Raw genomic sequence first — 25146 nt, 5'->3', positions numbered from 1 at the left:
CATCGAAGGGGGGCGGAGAGCCTATGTCGCCTTCCCGTTTTGCTTCGCCTTCCCATCCTGCGCCGTAGACGATGGCGCTGGGATCTTCCACCGCCCCAGCAGAAGGTTCGCCCGGAGGACAAGCAGGTCGCGAAGCATCTGCAGCGAGTCCGAGAAGACGTTCAGCTTTGAGCCCGAGACCTCGTGCCACTCGATCGGGACCTCCGCCGCCGGGATCCCTTGCGCCTTGGCCAGCAGCAGAAGCTCGACGTCAAATATCCACGTGGCGAGGTGCTGGTACGGGAATATTTGTTGCGCAGCTCTCCGTGAGAAAAGCTTGAAGCCGCACTGCGTGTCGCGGATGTGCCCGACGCCGACGATGCGGAGGATGGTGTGGAGGCCGTACATAAGGACGTTGCGGACGAACGAACGCTGTGGGCGGCGTCGGTGCACATACAACCGCAAGCGCGACGATGAGTACGTACCTTGACCACCGCCTCCGTCTTCACCAGGTGCGCGCGACTGCCGACGGCCACCGCAGCCTCCCCGGAGGGTGAGATCCCGTCCATCGCCTTCCACAGCAGCTCCAGGTCCTCGAACCGGCTCGCCCCGTCCGCGTCCACCATGAGCAGCCGGCGCCCGCGCCCGTGGAGCATCCCGTGGCGGACGGCGCCGCCCTTGCCGACGTTCTTCTCGAGCACGACGACGCGGACGTCGCTCTGCGGGTACTTGCCGGCGAGCTTGAGCGCGAGGTCGGCGGTGCCGTCGCGCGAGCCGTCGTCGACCACGAGGACCTCGTACGAGCGCGTGCTGCGGGCGGCCTCGAGGTGGGCGAGCGTGGTCTCGAACATGGACGGCAGCCGCTCCGTCTCGTTGTACGCGGGGATGACGACGGTGAGGTCGACCTGGGCCGAGTCCCGTATGGAGGCGAGCGGGAGGCGGTTTGCGGGCTTGCGCGGGCTGCGGTACGTCTTTTCGGAGGGGCGGGGGACGATGGAGTCTGGTGACCATAGTACGAGGAGGGTGTAGAGCTGCGGGGCACAAGTGAGCCTCGTGCTGAGTGGAACATGCGGACGGAACGCGCTCAGACAGGGCGACAGAAGTCGACCTGGCCAAAGGGTGTCGTCAGCCTCGCAGCGCAGTCCTCAGAGAGGAGCCCGTGAGTCGTAGAACAAGGATGATCTGGCATTCATCCGCGCGCAATGAACAGACACCGAGACTCACCGTACCGGCCGCGGCGACGACGAGGGTGAACGCGCCGTAAAGGAGTGTGGATTGGTCCATGGATGCAAGCGTGGTTGGGAGTGAAAGTGCGGCGAATCAGGTCGGCATGAGCAGGTTGTGAGAGGCAGAGGCGGGGAGGCCGCCGTCGGGGACAGAGGAGGTGGGAGCGGAATGCATCGCGTTTCGCACAGCAGCGCAGTGAGCACGGGCGCCTGCCACGTCTGCACCGTCGCGTTATCTAATCTCATAATGTCATCTAATCTTGCGCGTGTCTGGACGCAGGCCCGCTTCGGAGGCGGCCTTCCGTTCGTTGGCCCGCTTCCTCCGCTCGTCCCACTTTCCTCTCCTCCTCCCCCTCCTCCTCCCGATGGCGACGCTGGCCTCCCGCACACTCCTTGCACGCACATGTGCGTCCGCGCCACGGCGGAGGGTCACTCTCGCCCTGCGCGGCATGGCCACCGCTTCGGAACCCGTACGTGACGTCGAAGCTTTCTGCGCGTGAACGAGCATGACGAGCAACCCGCAGCTCATGAAGACCGGGCTTTACGACTTTCACGTCTCTAATGGCGCGAAGATGGTTCCTTTCGCTGGCTTCTCGATGCCCCTGTCGTACGGAGACGTTGGCGCAGGTACGTGTTCTCTCGCCGGGAGCATTTTGCGGGCCGGTGGAGGGCGTGAGACGCGTGACTCTCTCTGCATTCTTGAACTCTTTCCCGCGTCGTTTCGCCTGCATTCTTTGCCCATGTATGCGCCATGCACGCAGTCACCACACGATAGGGCGCCTAATTGCCTCACCCTAGAGGAGCGGCTGGAGTTGCGTCGGATAAAAAGAGCATTTGGGCGACCGTTATTTTGATGCGGGACGTTGAATACGGCACTCTTAATAACGGGCACGACGAAACACTCTGCAGAGGAGAGAGAGCACTCACGCCAATCTGTTTGCGTGCTGGCTGGTTGGTACACTGGGACTAACTTGAATTCAGTTGCCAGCCATCATCACGTGCGCAAGGCCGCTGGTCTTTTCGACGTTGGCCACATGGTTCAGTCAAAGTGAGCTTCCTTGATCCCACCAATCTCGGCGCAGCCTTCTTGCTGACACGCCCAACCCCGACGGCAGTTTCCGCGGTCCGACAGTCACCGCTTTCCTCGAGTGGCTAACCCCCTCGTCCCTCACCGCGCTCGCCCCCTACTCCTCCACCCTCTCCGTCCTTCTCAACGAGTCCGGTGGCATCATCGACGACACCGTCATCACCAAGCACGCCGACGACGCCTTCTACGTCGTTACCAACGCTGGCAGGCGCGACCGCGACCTCGCCTGGTTCGCCGAGAAGCTCAAGGAGTGGAACGCGTCCGAGACCGCGCGCTCCCTCGGCGGCGTCGAGTACGAAATTCTCAACGGCTGGGGGCTCCTCGCGCTGCAGGGTGCGCCCCGCCACTGCCATCCCCGTGCTTCTCACACTAATGCGTCTGCGGATCGCTAGGCCCAGAAGCTGCACAAGTCCTCCAGGCTCTGACCTCGTTCGACCTCCGCGAGCTCACGTTCGGCAAGTGCGCCTTCGTGCCTGTCGAGGGCTTCAACCTCCACGTAGCCCGCGGCGGGTACACCGGAGAAGACGGTTTCGAGGTCCGCGTCGTCCCATGTGCCGCCTCTCCACGCACCGATTGACACGCTCCGTTGCGCCAGATCTCGATTCCCCCATCCCAAACCGTCGAGGTGGCGCAGATGCTCGCGCGCTCGCCCGTGCAGCTCACCGGCCTCGGCGCGCGCGACAGCCTGCGCCTCGAGGCTGGCATGTGCCTGTACGGCCAGGACCTGGATGAGACCACGACCCCCGTCGAGGCGGGGCTGACGTGGGTCATCGGTGCGTCCCTTCCTACCGCACTGTGGGTCCCAGCTGATCTGTCGCAGGCAAGGACCGGCGAGAGGCCGGAGGGTTCATCGGCGCCGCGGGCGTCCAGAAACACCTGAAGGACGGCCCCCCGCGCCGGCGCGTCGGATTCGTCGTCGACGGTGCTCCCGCGAGGCGTATGTCCTCCCCTACACATTCTGCACGCCGCCCCGACCGCTGACCGGCCGATCTTCCCGCAGAGGGCGCGAAAATCTTCGCCCCCGGCGACAAGGACACCCAGATCGGTGCGGCACTCCCTCTTCCTCTCTCCTTAGGATGCCCGCGCTGATCCACAGAGGGCGTCGCAGGCGTCGTCACCTCGGGCATCCCTTCGCCCACGCTCGGGCGCAACATCGCGATGGGCTACGTCACGTCCGGGATGCACAAGAAGGGCACCGCGGTCGACGTCGACGTCCGGAACAGGCTCCGGCCCGCGACGGTCACCCCGATGCCGTTCGTGCCGACGAGGTACTTCCGCGGCTGAGCGCGGAGCGCGGGTCCGGGTCCGTGCGTGGCGCGTTCAACATGCGCTCGCGCCGCCGGAGTGCTGGGCCGGATGTGGGTTGTGGGCGTCGCGCGGAACGCGGCCGTGGGCGGCCATCACACCCATCGGACCACGGGGTGGGTTGTGTGCGGCGGCGCGGCGCGGCGATTGTTCGAGATTGGGAGGAGTGGGGAGTGGCGTGGGGACGGGGAGACGAAACGGTCTGTCGGAAGCTCGTCTAGTGACGGAATTGGATGCTTATTTGTGCTGCATCCGGCGGGCGCTGGTCGAAGGTGTTCTGCGTGTCTTGTGCGACCTTGTGTGCGGTCGCCGTATCTGGGACGAGGTCCGCATGCGACCTCGTTTGTAGTTGCCTCCTGGTGGGAGCACCGCTACGCGGCGGCCGGTGCGTCGAAAGCCTCTTCTATCGCCTTGACTACACGCATAGAGCCGTACAGGGGAAAAAAGTGGCATCCAGGTCATGGTTGCGCCCCACATCGGCGATCGCTTTGCAGGCAGCCGTGAGGACAACGATTCTCATATTCGCAAACCGTATACAGGACCACACGGCAAGGAGAGAAGTGCGTGAATTTGGTGTCCTCGTTTCACCACACATGCTGATGCACCGCCGTGCAGGACACTTGACGCGATAGCTCGGGCTTAGGCCGTCACACTGTTCGGTTTCATTCTTCGGTGCCAGGCACGTTCGGAAGTGCGACCACATCCGATATTCTTGAACAATTGCGCTGTATCTCGTGAACGTGGCATTCTAGAGCACGGAGCAGCGCCTTCGACCATTTTCGCGGTCTACGCGCTGTGTCGCGTGGGTACGTAGCTGCATCATTTGCCCGCAAGAAGACCTGGTCTGATGATGGTGTGGGCTTCTAGAGGTTGCAGCCCCGATCCGTGGAGCCTTGTCTGCGCGACAAGGTGTCTCCTTCTTGATTGAGGCGTCCGTAACTGCGCGCTCGAGTACCTCGAGAGTACATATAAGCGTCAGCGCGCTGGCATCCCCGCTATCCCAGCACTTCCTCCCACATTCTGCAACGCAACAAGCCTCCTCGATCTGATGTCTGGATATGACCATCTGCCTAAGGGCGCCACTCTGAATGCTGGCGTCGTGCTACTTACCAAGCCTCGTATGGATCAGTCCAAGGATCCTCATATGGGCTTGAGAAGGGTATGGGTCTATTGCCTTCGACGCCTATCTCCTCCATTCAAGACGTCTGATATCTCATTATATTCATAGCTTATGTCGGACTCTTTCCACATCAAGCGCCTCCTCATCGATCGTGCACTGAAGCGGGGACGCAACCGGGCGCGTTCCGACGTGGCCAACTTGGCCACTAGGGTGTCGTCCCTTACACTGGCTCCAGTGCGTCCTCATTCGTGATGCCCTTGACGTGGTTTTGATGCTTACTATGCCAGGACTCCGAGGACGCTGACACCAAGGAGGTGCTATACAGTCGCACGCCGCGTTCCTTCGCAACACCCACAGGCACGACGTACGAGCCTCCTCGTACACTATCGACGCAGGGCCTTCGCAACGTCACGGCCGGGAGCACTCGGCGCCCTCGGCAGGTTTTCCGGAGCGGAACTATGGCGTCCCCAGAGATGGTAGCTAAGGACATTCAGATCAGAACTGGTATGTAGAACAGTTAACTTTTTTTGGGTAATACGTCCTGAGCGTGTATTCATGTTGATAGAGTATCTCTACTGCCTTCAGATGGTAACACTCCTCGTAGCACTATTTCTACTCGGATCACTGACGCGTCTAACTCGTACCCGGAGGCTATGCCGTCTTCGGCTGGAGTCACAGCCAACGAAGCGTGGGATTACAACCGCATGCTATTGGATACCTGTACGTACGCAAGTTGTCTCTGACATCGTATTGAAGACTTACATCTTGCTTTATCATAGCGTCGGATATCACGTACGTGTTTTTCGTCTCTGTCTATCGTTCCGTTTCGCATACGAATACCACTCGCACGTTTAGCTACGCCAGCATCACGGGGTTCTTGCTCATGATCGAAGGAAATGCCACGGGTTCATTCAAGCTCAAACTCTGGAGCGAAAGCGGCGGACAGTTCATGCAACCTCCTCTTTATCCCGGTAAAATCAGTATCCCTGGTATCCAGAGCGACCCGCTACCCAAAGGTATTGTCAAGATACTGAAAGAGAAAGGGTGGAAGGTCCGATCAGACGTCTCGTTTGGCGATGGAGCCGCTCTAGGTATGTCGCCAGTTCCTTGGCCCGCTTCCATTGGTTGATCCCATGCTGGGTCACAGTGCTGGCCGTCCCCTCCAACTGGGAGGAGGGTACTACGGGAGCTCTGGAAGCCCAAGATATGAACAGCGACGGCGTCGCAGACCGGCCGTACACGGTATTCCTCGATGGTCTCGTATGGTTCGCCCTCGCGAAAAGCAGCGAAGCCTATGCAGACAAGTGGCAGGGGAGCGTCGGCCTCGCGCTCCGTGAGTGAGTGGCAAATGTGTCTCTGGTACCATCTCTCGGTGCTGACACAGGCTGTAAGTCCGCACGATGTCAGTCATGAGGGGCCGCAATCTGGCCGGTTCTGGGAGAGCATCCAGCTCAAATCAAGGGGTCCCACGAGCATAGTACGTAGTATTACGACCGTGATGTGCAGGCCTTGCGTGCGAAGTGCTTACTTTTTCATCATGTGTAGGGATACGGGAAGTCACTCTACCTTTGCTTGCCACCGCCTACATTGGCCAGCGAAAGGATTCCTCGCGCTCAGTCCCAAGCGTAAGTGTGCCCTCTGCGCTGCGTCTCTTTTCGAAACTGATCGAGGGCGTTGTTAGGTTCATGTTCATGGGAGAATGGGGTCGTGGAATCGGCACCATTGCTGGAATGTCCGACCACGTCGAGTGTCTCGTCTCCGAAGACCGTGGGGGCGAAGTGTACGACGACAGCGACGAAGGCATGGATGATGATGATGGTGATGGTGATGGTGATGATGATGACGACGACAACGACGAAGGGTGGGGGCATGGAAAATGGCGGGTGCTGGTGGAGAAGATCGTCGTACGTAAGCCCCCCGGTGGCGACGGCGCTGAAGTGGTGGTCCAGTTGGAGCACTTTGATGGCGAGGCGGTTCGCCCGATCGAGATGCTCCTAGACACCGGTACGTGGAACGCCATGTCTATATATTGCGAGGGGCTCACCGATAAAAGGCGCCGCGACGTCCCACCTCCCGACCGACGTCTTCCACAAGCTTCACCTCGCCCTTGGAGGGGAACGTATAGATTGGAGTGACGACGCGTCTATGTCTGGGAGCTCTGCTGGTGGAGGCAGTAGTACCGGACGAGCAAGCGTTGACGGCGGCGAAGATCAAGCCAGCTCCTCGGAGTCGGACGCTGACAAGGTGACATACCGACTCGGCAAATCGCCCCAACGGAGGCAGATCCCCAACTACATCTTCGAGTTTTACTTCCGCGGGGGACCGGTCGACGGTCAGCTCGTCAAGGTCGACGTGAACCCCAAGTGGTTCTTGTATAATCCAACGGACCCGAACATGGAATCGTTCATCTTCTCCACGCCGATCGAATTCCACGACGACTCCTTAGAGCACTGCGGTCTTCTTGGAACGGTATGTGACTTCAATTACGTTCTGTCAATTTTGGGGCCGCATGACTGAACGTCATATACAGGGCTTCTTTCAAACGACGCTCGTTGGTTTATTCGAGGGAGTGGGTTCTGACATCAAGCCAAGCGTGGTCTTCAGTCCGCTCAAAGCTGACAACCATACTCTTCCTGAGTCGGTTTTGAACGCCATTCGTTAATATTCGCTCTCTGTGTCTACAAGTATCGTTTATGCCGTCATTTTGTCTTGTTACCTATCGTCTTTCCAATCTCGTTAGGCCGCCAGTCATATTTGGGAGCTTCCGGAAACATCTACAGTCGGAACTGCGTAATATTATGAAATGAGCTCCATATACGTGAGTGACGCACTGGAAGACGCGAATGTTTTGTGCGTGCATGGGGGAATACATTAAGCCGGGCATCCAGAGTGTCAGCACCACCGACGACGACTTATTTACAGGTGAGACCGGGAGGCGCCCCAAGATTCGAAAACAGGAGGTACATCGACAATCCTATGCGGCGCGAATATGCACCGTCTTCCATAACTACATAAAACAAGAAACCTTTTCGTACCCAGTCTTCACGACGTGAGACTCGTGTTCATTCGCGAATCCTGGCGCTACTTGGAAACAGTGCCACTCCTGGCGCTTGCTCAATTCAAGATCTGTGAGGAGATCGACGAGTCGAAGGGTAGTGCCCATGATACGTGCAAAAACGTGCACCACGGCACTCAGATACCTCTCCACCGTCTCCGCATCTGAGAAGTGAGACTTCGAGTGTCGCTTCTTCATATCCGCTTCGATCTCCTCCCCGGCGCCCCGGAAAAGCGACACGGGGGGAGGCCACACGTGGAACCACTGCAGGTAGACGCGGAAATGGCATAAGGAGCGGTGGGGCGCCAGAGACTCCGCGATGCGATACTGTGTGGGAACATGTGGCTTTGAGCGAAATTCGCACGCGGATGCTGGGAAAGTACTCACGTATGGCTGCATGGCGGGCCGAGTCCACGGGCGTTGTCCATGCCAATACCGCGGTCGCTGAAGAGTGGAGGGATTTATGGGATCGTAGCGCATGAGGGTGAGTGAGTGGAGCACGGGACACGCGGTAGAGATCGCGCGGAGGAGAGAGAGCTCCTCTTCATGGTTGTTGATACCGTACTCCAGTTCCAGTTCGCGCAGCGCAGCGAACCGGGGAGCGTGTCGTATGATAGAAGCCACTTCCGTCTGATCGAGGAGACGTGAAAACCAAGGCTCCTGACCATTGCGACGTCGAGACCTGCGGCTGATGGTGCGGTAGTGCGGCCAGTAGCGCAGGTGCAGACGTCTGAGCTCCGACGGGAGTCGTGTCCAGAGTCCATCTTCTGGAAGTGGCGATGAGAGAACGAAATCCTCCATGAGAGGCCACGGGAATTCTTCCAATTTTTCTGATGGAAGTAGCGGTTGTGGGGGAGCATTCTCGGAATATGCAATGAAGAGATGGAGCAGTCGAAGAGTGTGTAGGTGGGACAGTGAATCGATCAAGCTGACCCGTGGATCGTGCGGCCCGCACAGAGTAAGGCGCTGTAGAGAGGGCCACTGTAGCTGTTGTATCACCCCAAAAGGAGCACTGTAGGTGGGAAGTTCGAGAGTGACTAGGGTTCGATGAAGGGCAACGAGCATAGCTTCTAGTAACACATCTTCCGCCCGAGGGTCCTGCAATTTGGGACGAGGACGAGGAGAGATGTAGGTGAGAGATTCAAGAGATGCGATTCCGAAGGTGTTGCTTGGGATGAGTGAGTCCGTCGGGTTGTATAGGAGGCCGGTGACCTTGATGTGACGGAGTTGCGGTATTGCGAGGAGTGTGGCGATGACACAGAGAGGCACTCCGCCGAGTGGCCTGTCCTGCTGAGCAGAAGTCTGCGTACCCTCATGGATACGAACAGATTCTAGCTTTTTCATATGTGAGAGACTGTCGGCTAGAACTCGAGCCACACGGAGCTCATCGTCGACCATCTCAGCCGCGCTATCGCCGTGAAGAAGTTTCAACGGACTCCACAGGGGTATGTAGAATGCCAGCGGTAATGGGGGAGTGTGAGGAAATGGACCGTATATGTCGAGTTTCCTTTGACTGAATCAGCTACCACGTTCAAAGTTGAAGAGGAAGTAGTACGTACCTTACGTAGGGCCAGACAGACTGAGGCACAATCTTCGGCGGGTCCGACAAAACGTCCTTGCAGTTGAGCCTGCACTGTTTGAAGACCAGAGGAAGGCAAAGTCCTCGCATCAGTGTGCACGTTGATGACAGAGAACGGATGTCCTTCTGTGCAAGAAAGGCCAAGATATGGAGGAGTGCATCGTCGCCCAGGCGTTGGACGACTCCGACATGGGCCATCAAACAACAGAGTGGCTGATCTAGAGTTCAGGGTTTTTCGGTATGGATGGAGCATTGAGTCGGAGAGAAGCGAACTCACGATACGTTGGTTTGCGATCTGTCTATCGCAAACGCGATGGTCGTAGCTGTCTACGAGACGCGCGCTGTCTAGCCGCCACTGTGCTCGTCCCAAAATCCAGCGCTTCCGTGACCTCTTCTTCTCCCACCACCAACCTCTCCATACGGCAACCAGTCGTCTCGTCTCTCAGTCTACCACGCCACCCACTTGCAAATCAACGCCTTGTCGGCGGTCGTTATCGGGCTATCCGACGGTCTACAGTCTCACCAGCACGCCCATATCCCACGGACACCCACTCGCTTGGTGCGTTTGATGTCATGATCCCCGCATGCGTCGTCCTGTTCTGACGCAGAAATTCGATGACAGCTCATGGTGAGGTGGAACGCTGCTGGAACGACACTTGACGATCAAGACTTCACGCTCGACCTCCATCAAGATATGTCCTACGATGAAGGAGTATACGGATGATGGGAGTGGGAGTCTAGGGCGACAAGTAATTGGGCTCGTAGCTTCGAGAAGACCGAGATGAAGGTAAGACCTATTCACAATACGTTCTTCCCTCCGCATCAACACGTACCCTTTCCCCTGGACAGCGATCCCAGCTCGTTAGGTCTATTCACGCCGAAATCTTGACAACATCGACTACGACATTAGAAAAGACGAGAAGCTTTCGACGACGAGTTGCTGGCTGCTGCGACGCTGGTTTGAATCGACTATGCCAAACGTAAGTCGTCGTTACGCTTGTCGCGCACCATGTCATCCCTCAGCGAGACCTTGGTAATAAGCTCACACATTGCCAACAGCACAGCACCCTCCTCGTCCTTCAATCGGATCATTCCACCGTTTCTGCGTTTCTTCCTTCGACTGCTTGGGCTCCTCGCATTGTAAGGTGCGCCACGCCGCCACCGCTCCGGGGCGTCTCGTGTTTATGCGTCTCCCCCTTTTGTGCACTCCCAGGTTCCGAAGCTGCGTAGGCTCTTCAACCCCCACACTACCCTCTGCCGAAGGGATCCCCGGGAGTCGTGCGTCTTCCTTTCATCACTGTTGAAGGAGCTCTAACGGCTGACCCTCGAGATGCAGAGAGACGATCAGAAGGCGAACTCCTCGGCAGGTGATCAGACGATCACTCTCGGCCGCTGCTATGTGCCGACAGTGAGCACAGCGTAGGCTTTAGCGTCTCCTCGCTCATGCTCGGGCGCAGCAACTCGATAGACATGGCGGTCGTTGTCGATGTCCCGCGACGATCGCCCTATGTCATCCGTGCCTGGCATGTGCAAGTTTCTCTAGCTGTGCGTGCGCCCCGCACGTCTGGCTCATGCGCGTTCAGCGTGCGTCGACGTCGGATGCGGATTCTGGGTTGTAAACGTCGCGCGGCATGCAGCTTATTATGGACATCGGGCCCGTCCAGGCACGAGGTGTATTATGCGTAATAGCGCAGATACACAATGGTTCGGGCTTAAAGATGTGGGCGCAGGGAGATGCGAAACAGTCTGTCGTAATTTACCTATGGGCGGAATAAAAGTGCATTTGTGTTGAATCCCACAGCGCGACGAGGAAGTAATCGTTTCACATGTCGTGTACGCGGTAGCACGATCCCAGGTCTGGTCTATGTGTTTTACTTCTTAGAGATACATGGGAATATTCTGTACAGCTTCCTTTGCGACGTCATTATCACTGTCGTTGTGCCCTCGCACCACGCGATACATGTACCACTTCTTATATGCCGGCCCCACGTCCGTATTGATATCTACGAGCTGAAGTGATCGAGGCATATTGCGCGCAAACACGAGCGCCGCCGCGCGCACAAACTTCTCCGTGGTGGGAAGGTCCCAATCGTAACGCGTCGAGTTGGTGGTCTCGAGATCAGCCTCGATGGCGGCACCTGCCCCACGGAAAACAGACGGCGCAGGGCGCTGAAGGTTCCGCCACTGCAGTGCGATGCGCAGGTGGCGCAGTGTCGCATGCGGGGTAAGAGCATGCACTATGTGGAGCTGCGTGTTCATCGTGGTCAACGGCAGAAGGTGTGAGGGGTCAAAGGATGGAACTCACTAGCGGCTGGATAGGCTTGATCGGGAACAAGTGCGGTGAGGGTCTCTGTCTACGGCTCCACAACAATGTATGACTCGGCGGATCGTATCGCATAAGTGTGAGCGAGTTCAGCAACGGGAAGGTGGAAGGGAGGGTGCGGAGGAAGGCTATCTCTTCGTCGAGGTTCTTGACGCCGTAATGAACCTCCAAGGACGAGATTGCTCTGGCGCCACAGCTTTCTGTGATCGACCGCATCACTGTTTGGTCCTGGATGAGCTGCATCCACCTGTCGCTCTGTTTGTCGCGAAGAGCATACCCGGTTTGGTGATGCGGCCAGCAGCGGATACACAGCTGGCGAAGATTGGTAGGGAGGCGAGACCAGAGGCCATCTTCCGGCAGTGCAATGGTGACGACGAGGTGCTCGAGACGTGACCATGGAAAACGTTCGTCAGCTTGTAAGTGGAATATAGGCTGTGGTTGTGGCAGTGAGGAAGTTCCAGGGAAGGCGAAGAGGAGTTGGAGCGATCGGAGGGAAGACATGTGGGAAAGCGCTTTGATCCTAGGGAGGTGGGCGGGATCGTAGGGCCCCCGGAATGTGAGATCTCTGAGACGAGGCCACTGCAGCGTCGACATCTCTCCGAACGGCGCGCTCTCGACGGGGAGCTCGAGGGTGACCAACGTCTCATGGAGGGCCGTAAGCGCAGCGCCTAGCAGGGCTGTTTCAGCCACCGTGTCTCTTTTACTCGGAGGGAAAGGCGGAGCGACGTATGTGAATGAGGATAAAGGGGTTGATGCGAAGGTCCCTGCGGGCACGAGAGGATCTCCCGGATGGTACAGCATGCCGGTGGCGTCGAAGCGGTAGAGTTGCGGGACGGCGAGGAGGGTCGCGATGATGGCGATGGGAACGCCCCTCCCCAACTTATTCAATCCGTTGCCGTACTGGGTTTCTTCTTCGAGTCGTACTGACTGGAGCGCAGTCATGATCGTGTGAAGAATCGAGCAGTGGACGAAGAGAGCCGTAGAGGCGAAAGGACGCCGGATGACGGACAGGGTGTCGGATAGGACGACGATGATGGATAGGATGATAGATTGGATATCGATCTAGGACGATACGGCGGCATAGTACTGTACAATGCGTGGGAACGTAGTATACATGACTAAGCATACTGGTAGTGCCTCGGATGAGGGCGTACACCGGGACACTAGGAACCAACAGATCGGTAGGGTGTCGGCCAGGAATCGAGCTACGCGCAACTCTTCGTGGGCCATGTCGAGCCCGCGATCTCCAAGGAGCTTCAAGGGCCTCCACTCTGGCCGGCGATACGACATCAGCCGGGGGTGCCAGCGACGAAAAGATCCTTTGAGAACGAGCGTTCTGGTAGACGATCAGGCTCATATAGTATTGTTATCGGCAAGTAGTGCGTACCTGATGAAAGGCCAGACTGCCTGAGGGACGAAGTTCGGTGATTTTTGGGCTAGGTCTTCGTAGTCGACCTTGCACCTGCGGAAGATCGTAGCAGAGCACAGTTCCCGCATCCAAGAGCATGTCTCGGACAGAGAACAAAGATCTTTAAAAGCCAGGTAATCGAATGCTTGGAGGAGCGCGTCGTCGTCCAAGTGGCGCAGGTTTCCCTGCACGACTCGGTAATGCGCCATCGCACGACAGTACGTGTGTCTCTAAGCCAAACTTTAGTTTAAATTCAGGGTTGATAGGTGCGTACTCACGGTTGGACGAGTTTGCAAGGCCTTCGTAGGGAACGCGATAGTGGTCACCCACTGCAAGACGCGCGCTGCCAAAGCTTAGGCTAGGGTGCTGGCGTCAACGCTACCGGCCACGTGACCGACGCTCCTTTCTCGTGTTGACGGAATGAATCGGCGCCTGACGCGACTACGTTTTCCTCATGACTCGCCTATGTAAATACAGGCCCACTTGATCCCATACTGCCTCACCATCTGAGCTGCGTAGGGGGAAACATCACGGCACACTATGCGCTACGATCTCCTCGAACGAATCCACAACGAGGTCCACCTCTCCGCCTTCCGCCTTGCTCTTTATCTGCGCGTGAACCTCTGGCTCTTCCGTCGCGCGCCGGACGTACACGGTCTTCATCCCATGGGCAGCAGCCTCCCGGAGGTCATAAACGTGCGCCGCGACCATCGCGCACTTCTCCGCAGGCAACGAGAGATGATGAATTGCGCCGAGGTACACCTTCGGGTTTCTGCGTGAAGACACCGGGTCAGCAGACTGCACCAAGCCAGACGTTGTGTGGTCTGTGGAGCGGGGGACGTACGGCTTGTAGGACCCCAGCAACTCGCCGGAGAACACGACGTCCCAAGGCAGATCGGAGAACTTCGCCTGGGCGGCGGCATTCAGAAATTTATTCACGCATGCGTGCAGTCGAGGATGACGCACCAGATCGACCAACAGTCGAACGTTCCCGTTTGATAGCGTGCATATTATGGCTCTCTTCTTCAACGCGTGCAGGCCAGTACTGCTATCCGGCCATCCTAGAGAAGAGAAATCGTATCAACACATTATACTAAGTGATTTGCGAAGAGCCGGTCCGCATACCATGTAGCTGATGCCAGAGGTTTACGAGATCGGTTCTCTTCTTATCATCGTAGTGTACAGCGAGGTGCACCCACTTCGAAGAGACAAACATCTCGTCGAGGATCTGTTTGGGATCAGAGATCAGTTCGCGGTGGACTCGAGAGTCGCGCACATACCTCGCGATGCATGATGTCGGCATTGTTGGACCCAGGACCGCCCGCCGATACACGACGCCTGGCGAATGATCATCATACTAAAGAACATCTAAGTATATCGTAGCGAGCTTACGTGTATTCCATGTATCCCTTCCGCCATTCCTTGGTGAAGTCGCCCCAATCTACTTACAGAAGGCGTAAGTCAGCAGAGGGTACGTATAGTACAAAGCCCAACTCTTACCTTCGTCTTGAAAGGAGGCTGGAGCAGACTCCTTGAGACTGCGACTGACGCTGCCGTACCAGTCTACTACAGTTCCGAAGACATCGAAGAGGTATGCCTCAACGCCAGCAAGAGGGTCCGCCATGGCTCTGTTGAAGAGCGCGCGAGCTGGTGCCCTAGGAGAGCTAACATGCTGACTACGCAGGCCCGTGTGACCCCAGATCGGTTGCGCTGACAAACAACGGCCTATTAAGGCGTGAGATACACGTACAATCGCTCATGCAGGTGCAACGGTGACGACCTTCTTCTCGCCTTTGCCAGACCGTGTCGTCGACCGCCCACGCCTCGGCTGCGCGAGCTTCGCGAGGAAGCATACCGCCGCGATGCACCTCTCCTTCTCCGCTGTCTCCTCTTTCCTACAACTCGAACCTGACCCTCTTCTCGCCCTCGCCCTCCCCAAAGTCGATGTCGAACGCCACGGGGCACCTCGCCGGCACTGGGGTGTCCTTGAGCACCACAGGGACCCCGTCCTGCCTGTCCTGCGCGCTCTCCGTACCGTCCGCGAGCCCGGCAAGAATCTTCGCCTGCATCGCGCACCCGCGCGCGAGGATCGTCGTCGAGTCGGCGACGCCGCCCCCGACCACCGTGCCCTGCGTGAACGGGGTAACGACCGCCTCCTGAAGTCCGGCGCCTCGTCGTGGGTCGTGCGGACCTCCATGTCGAAGCGGAGGCGGGTGATCGTGCCGGTGAAGTCGAGGCCGTCCTTGAGGGACTCGACTGAGCAGGCCTAGGCGCCGTCCATGGTGTCGTCGCGGAGCGTGGCGATAGAGAACGCGAGACCCTGCCGGACGGAGAGAAGCGACAGTTCTAGGGCAGAGGTGCCGAGGTCGACGAGGGGGTGCGGTCTGCACCGGGGCCTGCCGTCAGTAAATTGCTTGTGGCAGTGACGGCTGCCGCGCCCGCTTTCTCCAAGCCGGAGGACGACAATGCCCGCATCGGCGGTGGTCTTCTCGAGGGTGTGCTTCTGCGCCTCCTCGAACCATCTCGGAACAGTGATGACGGCACCCTGCGCCTTCTTGCCGAGCAATTTTACGAGGATCGTGACGACCGTGGACACGTCAAGACACGGTCGGCGGCGACAGGGGAGTAGAGACGTGCGACGTGGCAGGAGTGTTGGGGTGTTGGACGCGGTAGTGAGGAGAAGAGACGGAGGGGACATCCAGAAGCTCGGGGTGTTACATGACCGGGGCATACACCGGCACGCGTTCGCACTAGGGATCTCAGAGAACCTGCGCACAGCGTTGGGCGTTGGCTCAGCCTGTGCAATGCTAACAACGGAAAATTCCACTCACATGTTGCCCAAGATATGTCTGAGCCCAGTGATGGTCTTATGAGATGTCTTCACGAGTTGGTGCTCGGTTTTTTTTGCCGATGTGCTGTCGACTTGTGAGCATTGATATTATAGGGGGCAATAAAAATCGCTGGGAAGCTCGCCCGTGCGCGACGAGACGCATACAACAGACCCCGCGCATATATCCCGCCTCCAATTCATGCCATTGCCGATCGCAAGTCAAAAGACTCACCGTATCCTCGCCACAAAAAACATCCTGGAGCTTGGCAGTGGTGCCGTATCCGCCAGTGGCCAGACGAGCAATCGAGGGAGTGATAGTGGGGCCCGCCAGTCTTCGTTAGGGCGGCATACGAGTCGCCGAACGGTTAGGAGCGTAGATTTTTCAACCCGTGCGTCAGCAGCATAGTTGGCTGCTGCACGCGTAGAGGAGCATGGGGACGAGGGGATAAGGAAAGTGGGAGAGGGGGATGGGTATGGAGGAGGACAGAGCAGGCTCGTCCGCGGCATCTGGGCGGCCGAGGTACAGATAAGATAAGCGCTCAAGGCGATCAAGACAAGGTCACTGGCGCCTAACCTCACGCCTCTCTTGCTCGCGGTCAACCACCATCCCGCAGATCGTAGATACACGTCGCAGAAACAGCTCCTCGTGATTCTGGATATATATTAATAGTTGCGGAGAGCTCATTCTGACGTTAGTACTGGAGGGAGCGTGTTCGTGCGGCTAAGGATCAGCGGTGGCTGCGAATCCGCCGCACCCGCTAATGGCAAAGCTTGAAGACGCGCCCATCCAGTATGTGATTCCCCCTGTTGAGGGATCGGACGTGGGATGCTTTCGGGAGGATCAAGTTGACGACGACCATGTTTGATTCCGGGCAGGTATGAACGTATAAGATAGAGTGTTACGAGTGCAACGAGGGAACAAGTGCGGGGAGGAATACATAGAGTGAGAAACGTACTTGATGGTCTCAGTCTTACCCCGATCCTCGTGCAACACGAGGCGCGCTCTTCCGTCCCTAGAGGAGGGAAGAGCCGCACGTGCGATGTGACATCCGTCCGGGCCCGAAGTGCGGAACCCCGTCGGCCTTGCAAACGTTGGACTCGCGAGAGGAGTCGTAATATAAGGCAGCGTTTTGGAGGGTCCCACGAGCTCGGAAATCGCGGCCACGACCATACAATTCTTCGCAGCATGGTCGTAATAAATCCGCACGTCGTTGGATTATACCGTCGGACGCAATGTGAATTGACCTCGCCGCGCAAGGGACGCTTTCCGCGTGAGTTGAAACCCAGGCGTACGAGAAGCGTCAGCGGGAGGTTGTTAGAGGAGAGGAAGACGTTCGTGCCAGTTGCCACGCGCTTACCTGCTGGATCTGCAAGACCAGGATATGCCATCAGAGCGGAGGTTTGGATCGGGAAGCCAAGCCTGCACTAGATTGACACGCCACTCACGCAAGTTGCCAAACGGCGAGTGCCGATGGCAAGGCTGCGCTGCCCCTAGTGCGTCGTGAAGTCAGGCTCGCAGAACGAGAAAAGTGTTGGAATCTGCCCGCATACTTAGCAAGCTCGGTCGTACGGTACCAGCGCTTAGTCATCCCGTAGATAGCCGCCGTCCCTCGTTCCGCACTCGCCTCACGCGTTTGCCCTTCACCACCACCTCGTTCTCCCCCGCGTCCGTCTGTACTCGCCTCCCGGTGCCCATAGGGACCAACCGCGTGGTATCGATTGCCTTTACCCCCTCGTCCGACCCCGACCGAGCCGCCGACTTCTAACACAAACGCGTACCCTTGCCCGGAGGTCATTCCGCGCCCGCGCCCGGCCTACTCGTTGTCCGCGCCATCCGATCTCGACGATCCGAAGCCCCCTCCGACCCGCGATCACTTCTTCGACTCCCGACCCGTTCACGACCCTCCGATCCCGCTTTCTCCCCGCCGATCTTCGACCCCCACACCTCCTATCGCAAGAATCGCCCCTCCATCTCCACCGCCCTCACATCCGCCGCCCGCGCTGCTTGGAGTCGCTCCCGCCGCCGCCGCCGCTCCCGCTCCCACCAGTGTTCCTCGTGGTCGAGTTCCGCATTCAGGAAGCGCGCCGCATTAGCCATGGCACCTGGCCCACCGCCTGCGCCGTTCCGGAGTTGTTTGGAGAGTCCCATTGTGGCTTTCTCTTACTAGGTTCACGGGACATTTGTACGTTTTGATTTACGATCCCCTCGCGCATTTTCTTGTTTCCCCTTCTCGCCTCCGTGCTCCCCTGTCGGCATGTTGTGGTTACTTTAGCCGGCCGTCATTGGCGTGCTCGACATCGTGATTCGCTTGCTCTCTTGAGGTTGTAGCTGGTCGCCCGCATTGTCGTCCCGATCCCCGCTCCCGATCCATGTCACGTCGATTTGTCTCCTCGATCCTATGCTCTATGCCCCATCTATGCCCCCGTCTCGATTCTCGTCCTCGATCCAGCGTAAACCCCGAACCATCGTATCCGATCCAGCGTAACCGATCCATCGTCCGAACCAGCGTAACCCGATCCATCGTACTCGACCCTCCGTACTCGACCCATCGTCCTCGATCCCTCGTCCTCGTCCCTTCGTCTTTTGTGCCACCATCTCTCCCTCGATTCGTGCTCGTTATACGCCCTCGCTTGTGGGGGCCTGTTGGAATCTGCCCGCATACTTAGCAAGCTCGGTCGTACGGTACCAGCGCTTAGTCATCCCGTAGATAGCCGCCGTCCCTCGTTCCGCACTCGCCTCACGCGTTTGCCCTTCACCACCACCTCGTTCTCCCCCGCGTCCGTCTGTACTCGCCTCCCGGTGCCCATAGGGACCAACCGCGTGGTATCGATTGCCTTTACCCCCTCGTCCGACCCCGACCGAGCCGCCGACTTCTAACAAAAAGAAAGTCACATACCGAGTGCTTTTTACGTGCGGAAGACATGACACGCACGTTGACGCATGTGCATGATGTTTGAAGACAAGCACTTAAGCTTAAGCTTCGTGGGCAACCCGGCATTGGCCGGGGCACGTGTGATATGAGCCCCAGGCGCCTCTCCGAGAGGCCTGGCCGTAGCCAGGCTTTCGAGGCTCGACCACGCCTCGTGTTAACATGCCGCCTGGGGGTGGACCTCGTCTCCCTCCGAAGGCTCGGAAGTAACTCGAATATTCGAATGAAAGATGTCAATGTGTCATGTATAGCCAAAGTCGCTTTGTTAACAATTCTACCACCAAGTCTCCAGTTCCTCCGTTCGCATACGCATATCTGTGACACTCGGTCTGAACCTCAGCCAATGGTGTCCAGTCCCGGGATAGGACAGGTCCACGAACTCGATCGCGGGTCCCAGCACGCGTACGAACGCCACGGCGATCAGCTCCAGACACCAGTCCGCCACGTACGGCTCCCGTTCGTGCGACGCGGCGGCGGCGGCTTGTATGTCCGCCGGCGCGCCGGCGAACGCGTCGAGGCTGATGTAGTGCTCCTCGTTCCACCCGATGTGCATCCGGACAGAACGCAGCGCGCGGATACCACGGAGGACGGCGGCGACGCCGAGCTGCGGGAAAAGGAACCGTCAGTACCGTACGCGACGCAGAACAAACGAGAGGGAGACGCACGACGTTGGCCCACGCGGGACCCAGCTCCTCGTCCTTCGCGTCGTTCCGTACGAGCGTCAGCCGCTGCAGCGCCGGAAACGTCGCCGCCACGGTCTCGAGGAGCGCGTTCTCGCCGTCGTCCGCGGCGTACTCGAGCTCCAGCACCGTCACTTTGCACGCGCCCCGGCACGAGGCGACGATGTGGGACAGCGTGGACGACGGGATGAGCGGCGAGCGCCACGCCAAACCCGACCGAACCGGCATGGAGTAATGGCACTCGTACAGGTGCAGGAGCGTCCTTCGATGCGGCCAGGAGCACAACCGCAGCTCCCGCAGTCCAGGCGGCAGGCGACCCCACAGCTGGTCGTCCGCGCGAGGGTGGCTCACGGTGAGCTCCTCGAGCGCCTGCAGCGGAGGCTTCTTCGCCGGAGGAACTGACACGGGCCAGACTGCTGGAGGCGGCTCCAGCCGCGACAGCAGGGTGTAATGGGGATTTCTGTGCACATCCGCTGTGTGCAGGCGGAGACGGCGGAGGTTCGGCATCTGGGCGAGAAAAGAGATGTACGGCGTAGGAGTGACGTCTGTCAGCGCGAGATGCTCGCCCTCGAGAACGAGTTCATTAAGGAAAGGCCAGTGGTGGAGCGACATCTCGTGAAGAGGCGCGTTCTCGAGGGGGAGGTGAAGCGTCGTGACGGAGGCACTGAGCGGTGGGATGATGAGCCCGAGAAGAACATATTCGGATCTGTACGCTCGAGGGCCTTCGCGATACTTGTGTGGCGTGTACCTAAACGTATTCACGTGGTCCAAGAGGAGGGGCGGGGTTGGAGTACTGGGAATGGAGTCGTCGTCGTGATACAAGGTGCGGGTGAAGACGATGTGCTGGATGTGCGAAACTCGTAGGATGGTGAAGAGGACAGGGAGAGGAAGTCCCACCTTATCATGCAGGTCTTCCCAACTATACCCCAAGCATGTATAAGGGTCGCCAAGAACGACGGAGAGCAGACGGGGAAAGGAGTGAATGATATTCGACAGATTTGCTGCCATGCGGCACTCAAGCTCGCTGACCACCTCGGGGATTCGTGGCAACCGTTGGGCATCTGAGGGAGATGAGCGGTGAAAGCACTCCTTTATCGTGAGCGTACTGATCGACAGTCGTCAGTGGTCAGCATAGTGAAGTGTGCTCGACTAGAGAGGCGTACTGCACGTGGCTCCGGGCATGCTTCGGCAGGGTGTTTATCGTGCTTGCAAACAGGAGCCCAGGTCGAATGCACACCACGGAGAAGAGGGAGGGATAGCATAAGGAGCGCATTCGGCGGCATGTCATGGATAAGTTTATCAAGGAGTGCGAGGCAAGAAGTTCGACCAGTTGGATCAGCACGTCGTCGTTGAGGTGCTTGAACGATGTGGCAACCGGCGCACCGCTCGCCACTTCGCCCATGACCGGCAAATGAGCATGCGCCAAATGCAAAGAAAAAAACGACATACTTTTGATAGCTTGAGATCACAGACGACAAGCCACCTGCGTTGATGATGGACGGAGTCAAGTTCAAGCGTGACGTCACACCAGGATCACGTCCCATGGCCCGTGAGTCGTGACGGCACCTGGGCGCTTCTGCCTCCCACTTATAGCCCCGATCGAGGCGCGCGTGCATTTGTGCCTCGCCTTCCATCTTACGCTGTCATGCATGCGAAGCGAGGCTCCCCTTGATAAACTGGGTCACAACCATGTTAAACTCGGCGATCCCCCATGCAGCCATCTATATATCCCTCCGACCTTCCAGTCGTAGGCTGACGACCCTCTTGTCGCCCATATCGAACGTGAACCCCTTCCTATCCCGGTAGACGATGGTCTGCACTCGATCACTTTCCTCTCGGCCGCGACTCTCTCGCTTGGCCCCATGCGCGGACTCCCTCGGAAATTCGGATAGACCCCACTGGAGAACGTACCTCCGTCGACCTTCCGGCCCATAGCGGCCCCCGGGACGCTACTGCGAAAAGTTGAGCCGCTTCTCTCAACCTATCCCGATGGTCGCGACCGCGCCCGGAGGCCCTCGCACCGGCTCGACTGCGCTCCTTGTTACGTCACCTCTCTCGTCGACCTGGGTTTCCTTCGTCGGCGACGTTCCCCAGGAGCCACCGTGTTGCCTACACGGGTCCCGGCGGACTTGGACTAGTGCACGGACATCCGCGTACGTTTTTCTCGACGTTCCTGCATGATTCTTCCGCGCTCACTGAGGTCCTGCACAGACAATCGAGTCTGCTCATATCTGCCCGCGATCGATGCCTCCTGGTGTTCGTCCCCGAAGATATCTAGGCGGAGAATGCCTCCATAGAAGTCGAGCAAGCTCGCCTCGCGCGCACCCCCGATGTATCCTCCAGCCATCCATCAAGCGTTCGGAGTGGTGTGCCTGGACGCTGACTTTTTCGCCTACGCCATCTAGTTCTTCCTTGCCACGGCCTCTACATTCGCTCGTTCTCTGCTCTGCCTCTCGTGGCGCGACGCCGCTTATCCGGTCTTACGTTCGAACCAGCTCCTCTCTCCGACAACCAGACTCATGGAGCTGGAGGCACAAGTTGCTCGCTTTCGCGGCCTCGCATCCCTCCAGCGCTGCCGCCCGCTGGTTCTCGATATTTACCACATCACATAGCTCTCTTCCGCCATGAGCGGAGTCCGCTCCACTTCACCGCCTGCGTAGCCCTCAGCATCTCAAGGTTAATCTCGGGTCCATTTCCAACTTATGCTTGTTCCGCGATGCTCGCCGACCAGGCTTCGTACTCTGCGCTCAGGCTTCTAGACTGCGCCACCGCCACCACCCGGACCACCCATTTCTTCTCTCCCGAGGCGCGGGTTTTCCTAAATTCCAAGTCTTCTGAGCCAGTCGACCTTCGCGCCATTGCTGCACTGGGGCCGCGTCAAACAGCCCACACCGTCGCCGATGACCCCCCCACCGCGTTCGTGCTCACCGACTGTGCGCCAGTGCGCCATCTCCGGCCCCGCGTTTGGACCCCGGTGTCCGGCCCGCGGAGTGGTGACGAGCTCTTGCGCGCACACATCACGCGGCGGGTGACCGGTGAAACACGAGGTTCGCGACCCCACAGGTGCGTCTTCTTCCTCACGCGCCGATGCTTCGCGCTCGCCACTCACGCTTCCGCTTTGCTGCAGTGCGGACCCGCGTTCGCGTTTTGGGTCGGACGATGAGCGGGGAGTCGGGGCTGCGAGCGTTCTGAGTCGTGCGCGGGATGACGTCTCGTCCCGCGAGAGTTTGGCGGAGTGTACGCGGACACGGAGGAGACCCTGGACATAGCATTCTCGAGATAGAGGAGGATTGTAGCAGCGATCGCGTATGGACGCGGCGATCGATGGAGTCGCAACCGACAAGCCGCATTACACTGTCTCACTGGCGGGTAATCGTTGTCGCCCGCCCGTTGTGTAATCCCCGGGGTGCCTGTCACGGGGGGTGACCGCAGGGCTGGGGGTCACATCAAAAGCTTATCTGTGACGGGGCGATCACGGGCGAGGGAGGCTTGTGCTGATCTTGTGCGCGCTCAGAGCCATCCCGTCCGAAGGCAAGGATATATACCCGAGCCGATGCCCTGAGCCCATCCAGCCCGCCTCGCCGCCCACACGACCCTGCACCCGACCGAGCACCGCGCGCGATGGAGCACCCAGCCACCGATCCCTTCGCCCGCGACCCCAGCCCGAGCCCCGACGCCTTCACACCGACCAGCGGGGGCGGGGGCGGCAGCGGGCCAGCGCTGCACTGGACCCACGACCTTCGCGCGCACGCCAACGCCCCGCCACGGACCCGTACGTGCCACCTTCTTCTCGAAACACTGGACCCGGCCCGCCCTCTCTCCGCGCGGCTAAGTGCTCACCGCCCCCTGCCCCCCTCTCCGCCCGCACAGCTGCGCACGTCCCCCGGCCGTACACGGGCTCGTCCGAGTTCGCGGTCATGACCCAGCGCCTGCCCGGCTACCCCCACATGTACAGGAGCGCCTCCCGCCCCGCGCCGCCCGACCACGACCCGGGGCCGTCCCCGGGGCCGTCCGCCCCGCTCGACCTCTGGGCGACCCCGGACCCGCCACAGCCCGTGCACGCGTACTCGCCCACGACAGCGCACTCGTACTCGCCCACGATGGCGCACGCGTACTCGCCCACAACAGCGCACGCGTACTCGCCCACCGCGCCGCACGCGACAGCGCACGCCGAGGCGCCGCACGCGCTCACGCACCACCCGCAGGCGTACGCCCCGCAGCACCCGCCCCCGCCCCTCCCGCAGTCGCCCCTCGACCCGCGCGAGCCGAGCGCGGGCCTGAGCCTGAGCCCGGACCCGAGCACGGGCACGAGCCCCAGCTCGAGCCCGAGCCCCTCGCCGATCTCGGATCGGGAGCGGACGGAGGAGGCGGAGGCGGCGGCGGCGAGCAGGAGCCCCGCCGCGACGATGAGCCAGGCGACGAGCCCCGTCGCGGACGTGCTGACGCCGTCGACGTCCGCGGAGGTGCAGACGCCGCTGCCGGAGGCGGAGCGGCCGGCGCCGTCGCCCACGCAGACGCAGGCGGCGGGCTCCCGCCGGAAGACGAAGTACCACTTCTGCGAGATCTGCAGCAAGCGGTTCGACCGCCCGGGCAGGTTGCGGGTGAGCGCTGCGTTGTTTTCGCTCTGGGGGCGGGGCCGCCGTGGGGCTGACGCTGACGATGGGCTCGCAGACGCACTACGAGCAGCTGCATCCGGAGCGATCACGTACGTCGGGCTCGGTGTCCGCCAGTTCGCGACACGCACTGATCATCCGCATCTCGTTTCGACAGGAGAGAGCGAGATGTAGCCGCGATCGGGTGTCGACTCCGCCTCTGCGCTCGCGGACGCTGGCACGACGGACGTGGACGTGGTCGCCGACGGCCTCCCCAGTACTCAGCGCGGGCTTTGACGGCCAGAGTTGTACATTATGGCCAGCGTAAATAAGACAGACGAGCCGCACGGGATATACATGTGAGGCATCAACGTTCGACTTCCATCACGACGGGAGGTGGTAAGATCCCTAAGTTGGTATCTCGAATTAGCCTTTCGGTGACGCAGGCTGCCTCTGGTGACTGTAGCGAAACAGTGCGTAACTGAAGTACTGACCATTCGGTGCCTGCAGGATCCTTCTGATCCCAGCGCCCGAGCGCATGCAGTGCCCGCGCGACGTTTGATTCGCGAGGCTGGTCACAAACGTCGAGCGCAACATACAAACGCATCTCTATCGCCTCCGGGCCCGTGTCTTCTCCCAGCGCCTGCCGCGTTTGGCGTGCGTTGCGGAGGACACGCGCCAGGCACGCTGTCAACCGGCTTCCTTTCATTTGCCTTGATGGACGGATGCATCTCGATCTTTGTCCTCCGCAGGGAGATGGGGAGTGTGGCAGAGGCGCCCGCGGGTGGCGCGCCTGCCCGTAGTTTCGGTGACGGCAGTGCGTTGAAGGGAAGCACGCGGTTCTTGATGAGCTCGGACGTTCGCTCTGGTGTGATCTGGCTTGCCCTCAGAACACACCTTGCGACGTGCGCCATCGAATCGTAGTCGGAGAGGCAGGTACGCAAGCTTGCTGCAGAGCGGGGCCATCGTCTTTTATTCGAGCCTGACCACTCAGTTCGTCCATGTCGAGAGGGGGAGGCTCAGACGGCCACG

The 25146-nt window shown here is 59.5% G+C and overlaps 9 protein-coding genes across 9 annotated transcripts; 3 read left to right on the top strand and 6 right to left on the bottom strand.

Annotated features, from left to right (window-relative positions):
- Positions 1 to 21: 21 nt before the first annotated feature.
- On the bottom strand, positions 22 to 1263 carry BXZ73DRAFT_91907 (glycosyltransferase family 2 protein; the record flags this gene model as incomplete). Its single annotated transcript, XM_048026160.1, has 3 exons — positions 22 to 411; positions 465 to 1010; positions 1204 to 1263. 3 exons carry the CDS (start codon positions 1261 to 1263, stop codon positions 22 to 24), a joined length of 996 nt encoding a protein of 331 aa, XP_047874482.1.
- Positions 1264 to 1711: 448 nt separating this feature from the next.
- BXZ73DRAFT_52130 (uncharacterized protein) lies at positions 1712 to 3576 on the top strand (the record flags this gene model as incomplete). Its single annotated transcript, XM_048020758.1, has 8 exons — positions 1712 to 1832; positions 2187 to 2253; positions 2321 to 2625; positions 2685 to 2827; positions 2888 to 3065; positions 3113 to 3229; positions 3293 to 3337; positions 3401 to 3576. 8 exons carry the CDS (start codon positions 1712 to 1714, stop codon positions 3574 to 3576), a joined length of 1152 nt encoding a protein of 383 aa, XP_047874481.1.
- A 1069-nt stretch (positions 3577 to 4645) lies between these two features.
- On the top strand, positions 4646 to 7379 carry BXZ73DRAFT_80095 (uncharacterized protein; the record flags this gene model as incomplete). The annotated part of the gene is made up of 12 exons (XM_048023215.1): positions 4646 to 4756; positions 4826 to 4951; positions 5005 to 5221; positions 5303 to 5437; positions 5497 to 5509; positions 5573 to 5808; positions 5865 to 6054; positions 6125 to 6194; positions 6263 to 6342; positions 6399 to 6721; positions 6771 to 7186; positions 7248 to 7379. The coding sequence occupies 12 exons, from the start codon at positions 4646 to 4648 to the stop codon at positions 7377 to 7379; spliced, it is 2049 nt and encodes a 682-aa protein (XP_047874480.1).
- An 864-nt stretch (positions 7380 to 8243) lies between these two features.
- On the bottom strand, positions 8244 to 9549 carry BXZ73DRAFT_52129 (uncharacterized protein; the record flags this gene model as incomplete). The annotated part of the gene is made up of 2 exons (XM_048020757.1): positions 8244 to 9207; positions 9332 to 9549. Coding segments are annotated over 2 exons (1182 nt in total), but the record flags the coding sequence as incomplete, so codon positions are not given.
- Positions 9550 to 11638: 2089 nt separating this feature from the next.
- Positions 11639 to 12616, bottom strand: BXZ73DRAFT_52177 (uncharacterized protein; the record flags this gene model as incomplete). Its single annotated transcript, XM_048020764.1, has 1 exon — positions 11639 to 12616. The coding sequence occupies one exon, from the start codon at positions 12614 to 12616 to the stop codon at positions 11639 to 11641; it is 978 nt and encodes a 325-aa protein (XP_047874478.1).
- Positions 12617 to 13610: 994 nt separating this feature from the next.
- BXZ73DRAFT_91905 (haloacid dehalogenase) lies at positions 13611 to 14706 on the bottom strand (the record flags this gene model as incomplete). Its single annotated transcript, XM_048026159.1, has 7 exons — positions 13611 to 13854; positions 13927 to 13991; positions 14049 to 14143; positions 14208 to 14310; positions 14363 to 14420; positions 14475 to 14523; positions 14583 to 14706. 7 exons carry the CDS (start codon positions 14704 to 14706, stop codon positions 13611 to 13613), a joined length of 738 nt encoding a protein of 245 aa, XP_047874477.1.
- Positions 14707 to 14977: 271 nt separating this feature from the next.
- BXZ73DRAFT_104636 (uncharacterized protein) lies at positions 14978 to 15780 on the bottom strand (the record flags this gene model as incomplete). The annotated part of the gene is made up of 3 exons (XM_048015973.1): positions 14978 to 15211; positions 15274 to 15348; positions 15412 to 15780. 3 exons carry the CDS (start codon positions 15778 to 15780, stop codon positions 14978 to 14980), a joined length of 678 nt encoding a protein of 225 aa, XP_047874476.1.
- Positions 15781 to 19116: 3336 nt separating this feature from the next.
- Positions 19117 to 20924, bottom strand: BXZ73DRAFT_104635 (uncharacterized protein; the record flags this gene model as incomplete). The annotated part of the gene is made up of 3 exons (XM_048015972.1): positions 19117 to 19446; positions 19508 to 20627; positions 20686 to 20924. The coding sequence occupies 3 exons, from the start codon at positions 20922 to 20924 to the stop codon at positions 19117 to 19119; spliced, it is 1689 nt and encodes a 562-aa protein (XP_047874475.1).
- A 2219-nt stretch (positions 20925 to 23143) lies between these two features.
- BXZ73DRAFT_104634 (uncharacterized protein) lies at positions 23144 to 24309 on the top strand (the record flags this gene model as incomplete). The annotated part of the gene is made up of 4 exons (XM_048015971.1): positions 23144 to 23294; positions 23393 to 24123; positions 24194 to 24227; positions 24293 to 24309. 4 exons carry the CDS (start codon positions 23144 to 23146, stop codon positions 24307 to 24309), a joined length of 933 nt encoding a protein of 310 aa, XP_047874474.1.
- Between the last annotated feature and the right edge of the window lie 837 nt (positions 24310 to 25146).

This window comes from Epithele typhae, assembly GCF_022376455.1.
Source record: "Epithele typhae strain CBS 203.58 chromosome Unknown BXZ73scaffold_54, whole genome shotgun sequence".
In the NCBI taxonomy this organism is placed as follows: Eukaryota; Fungi; Basidiomycota; class Agaricomycetes; order Polyporales; family Epitheliaceae; genus Epithele; species Epithele typhae.
This window is presented reverse-complemented; position numbering and strand designations above follow the sequence as displayed.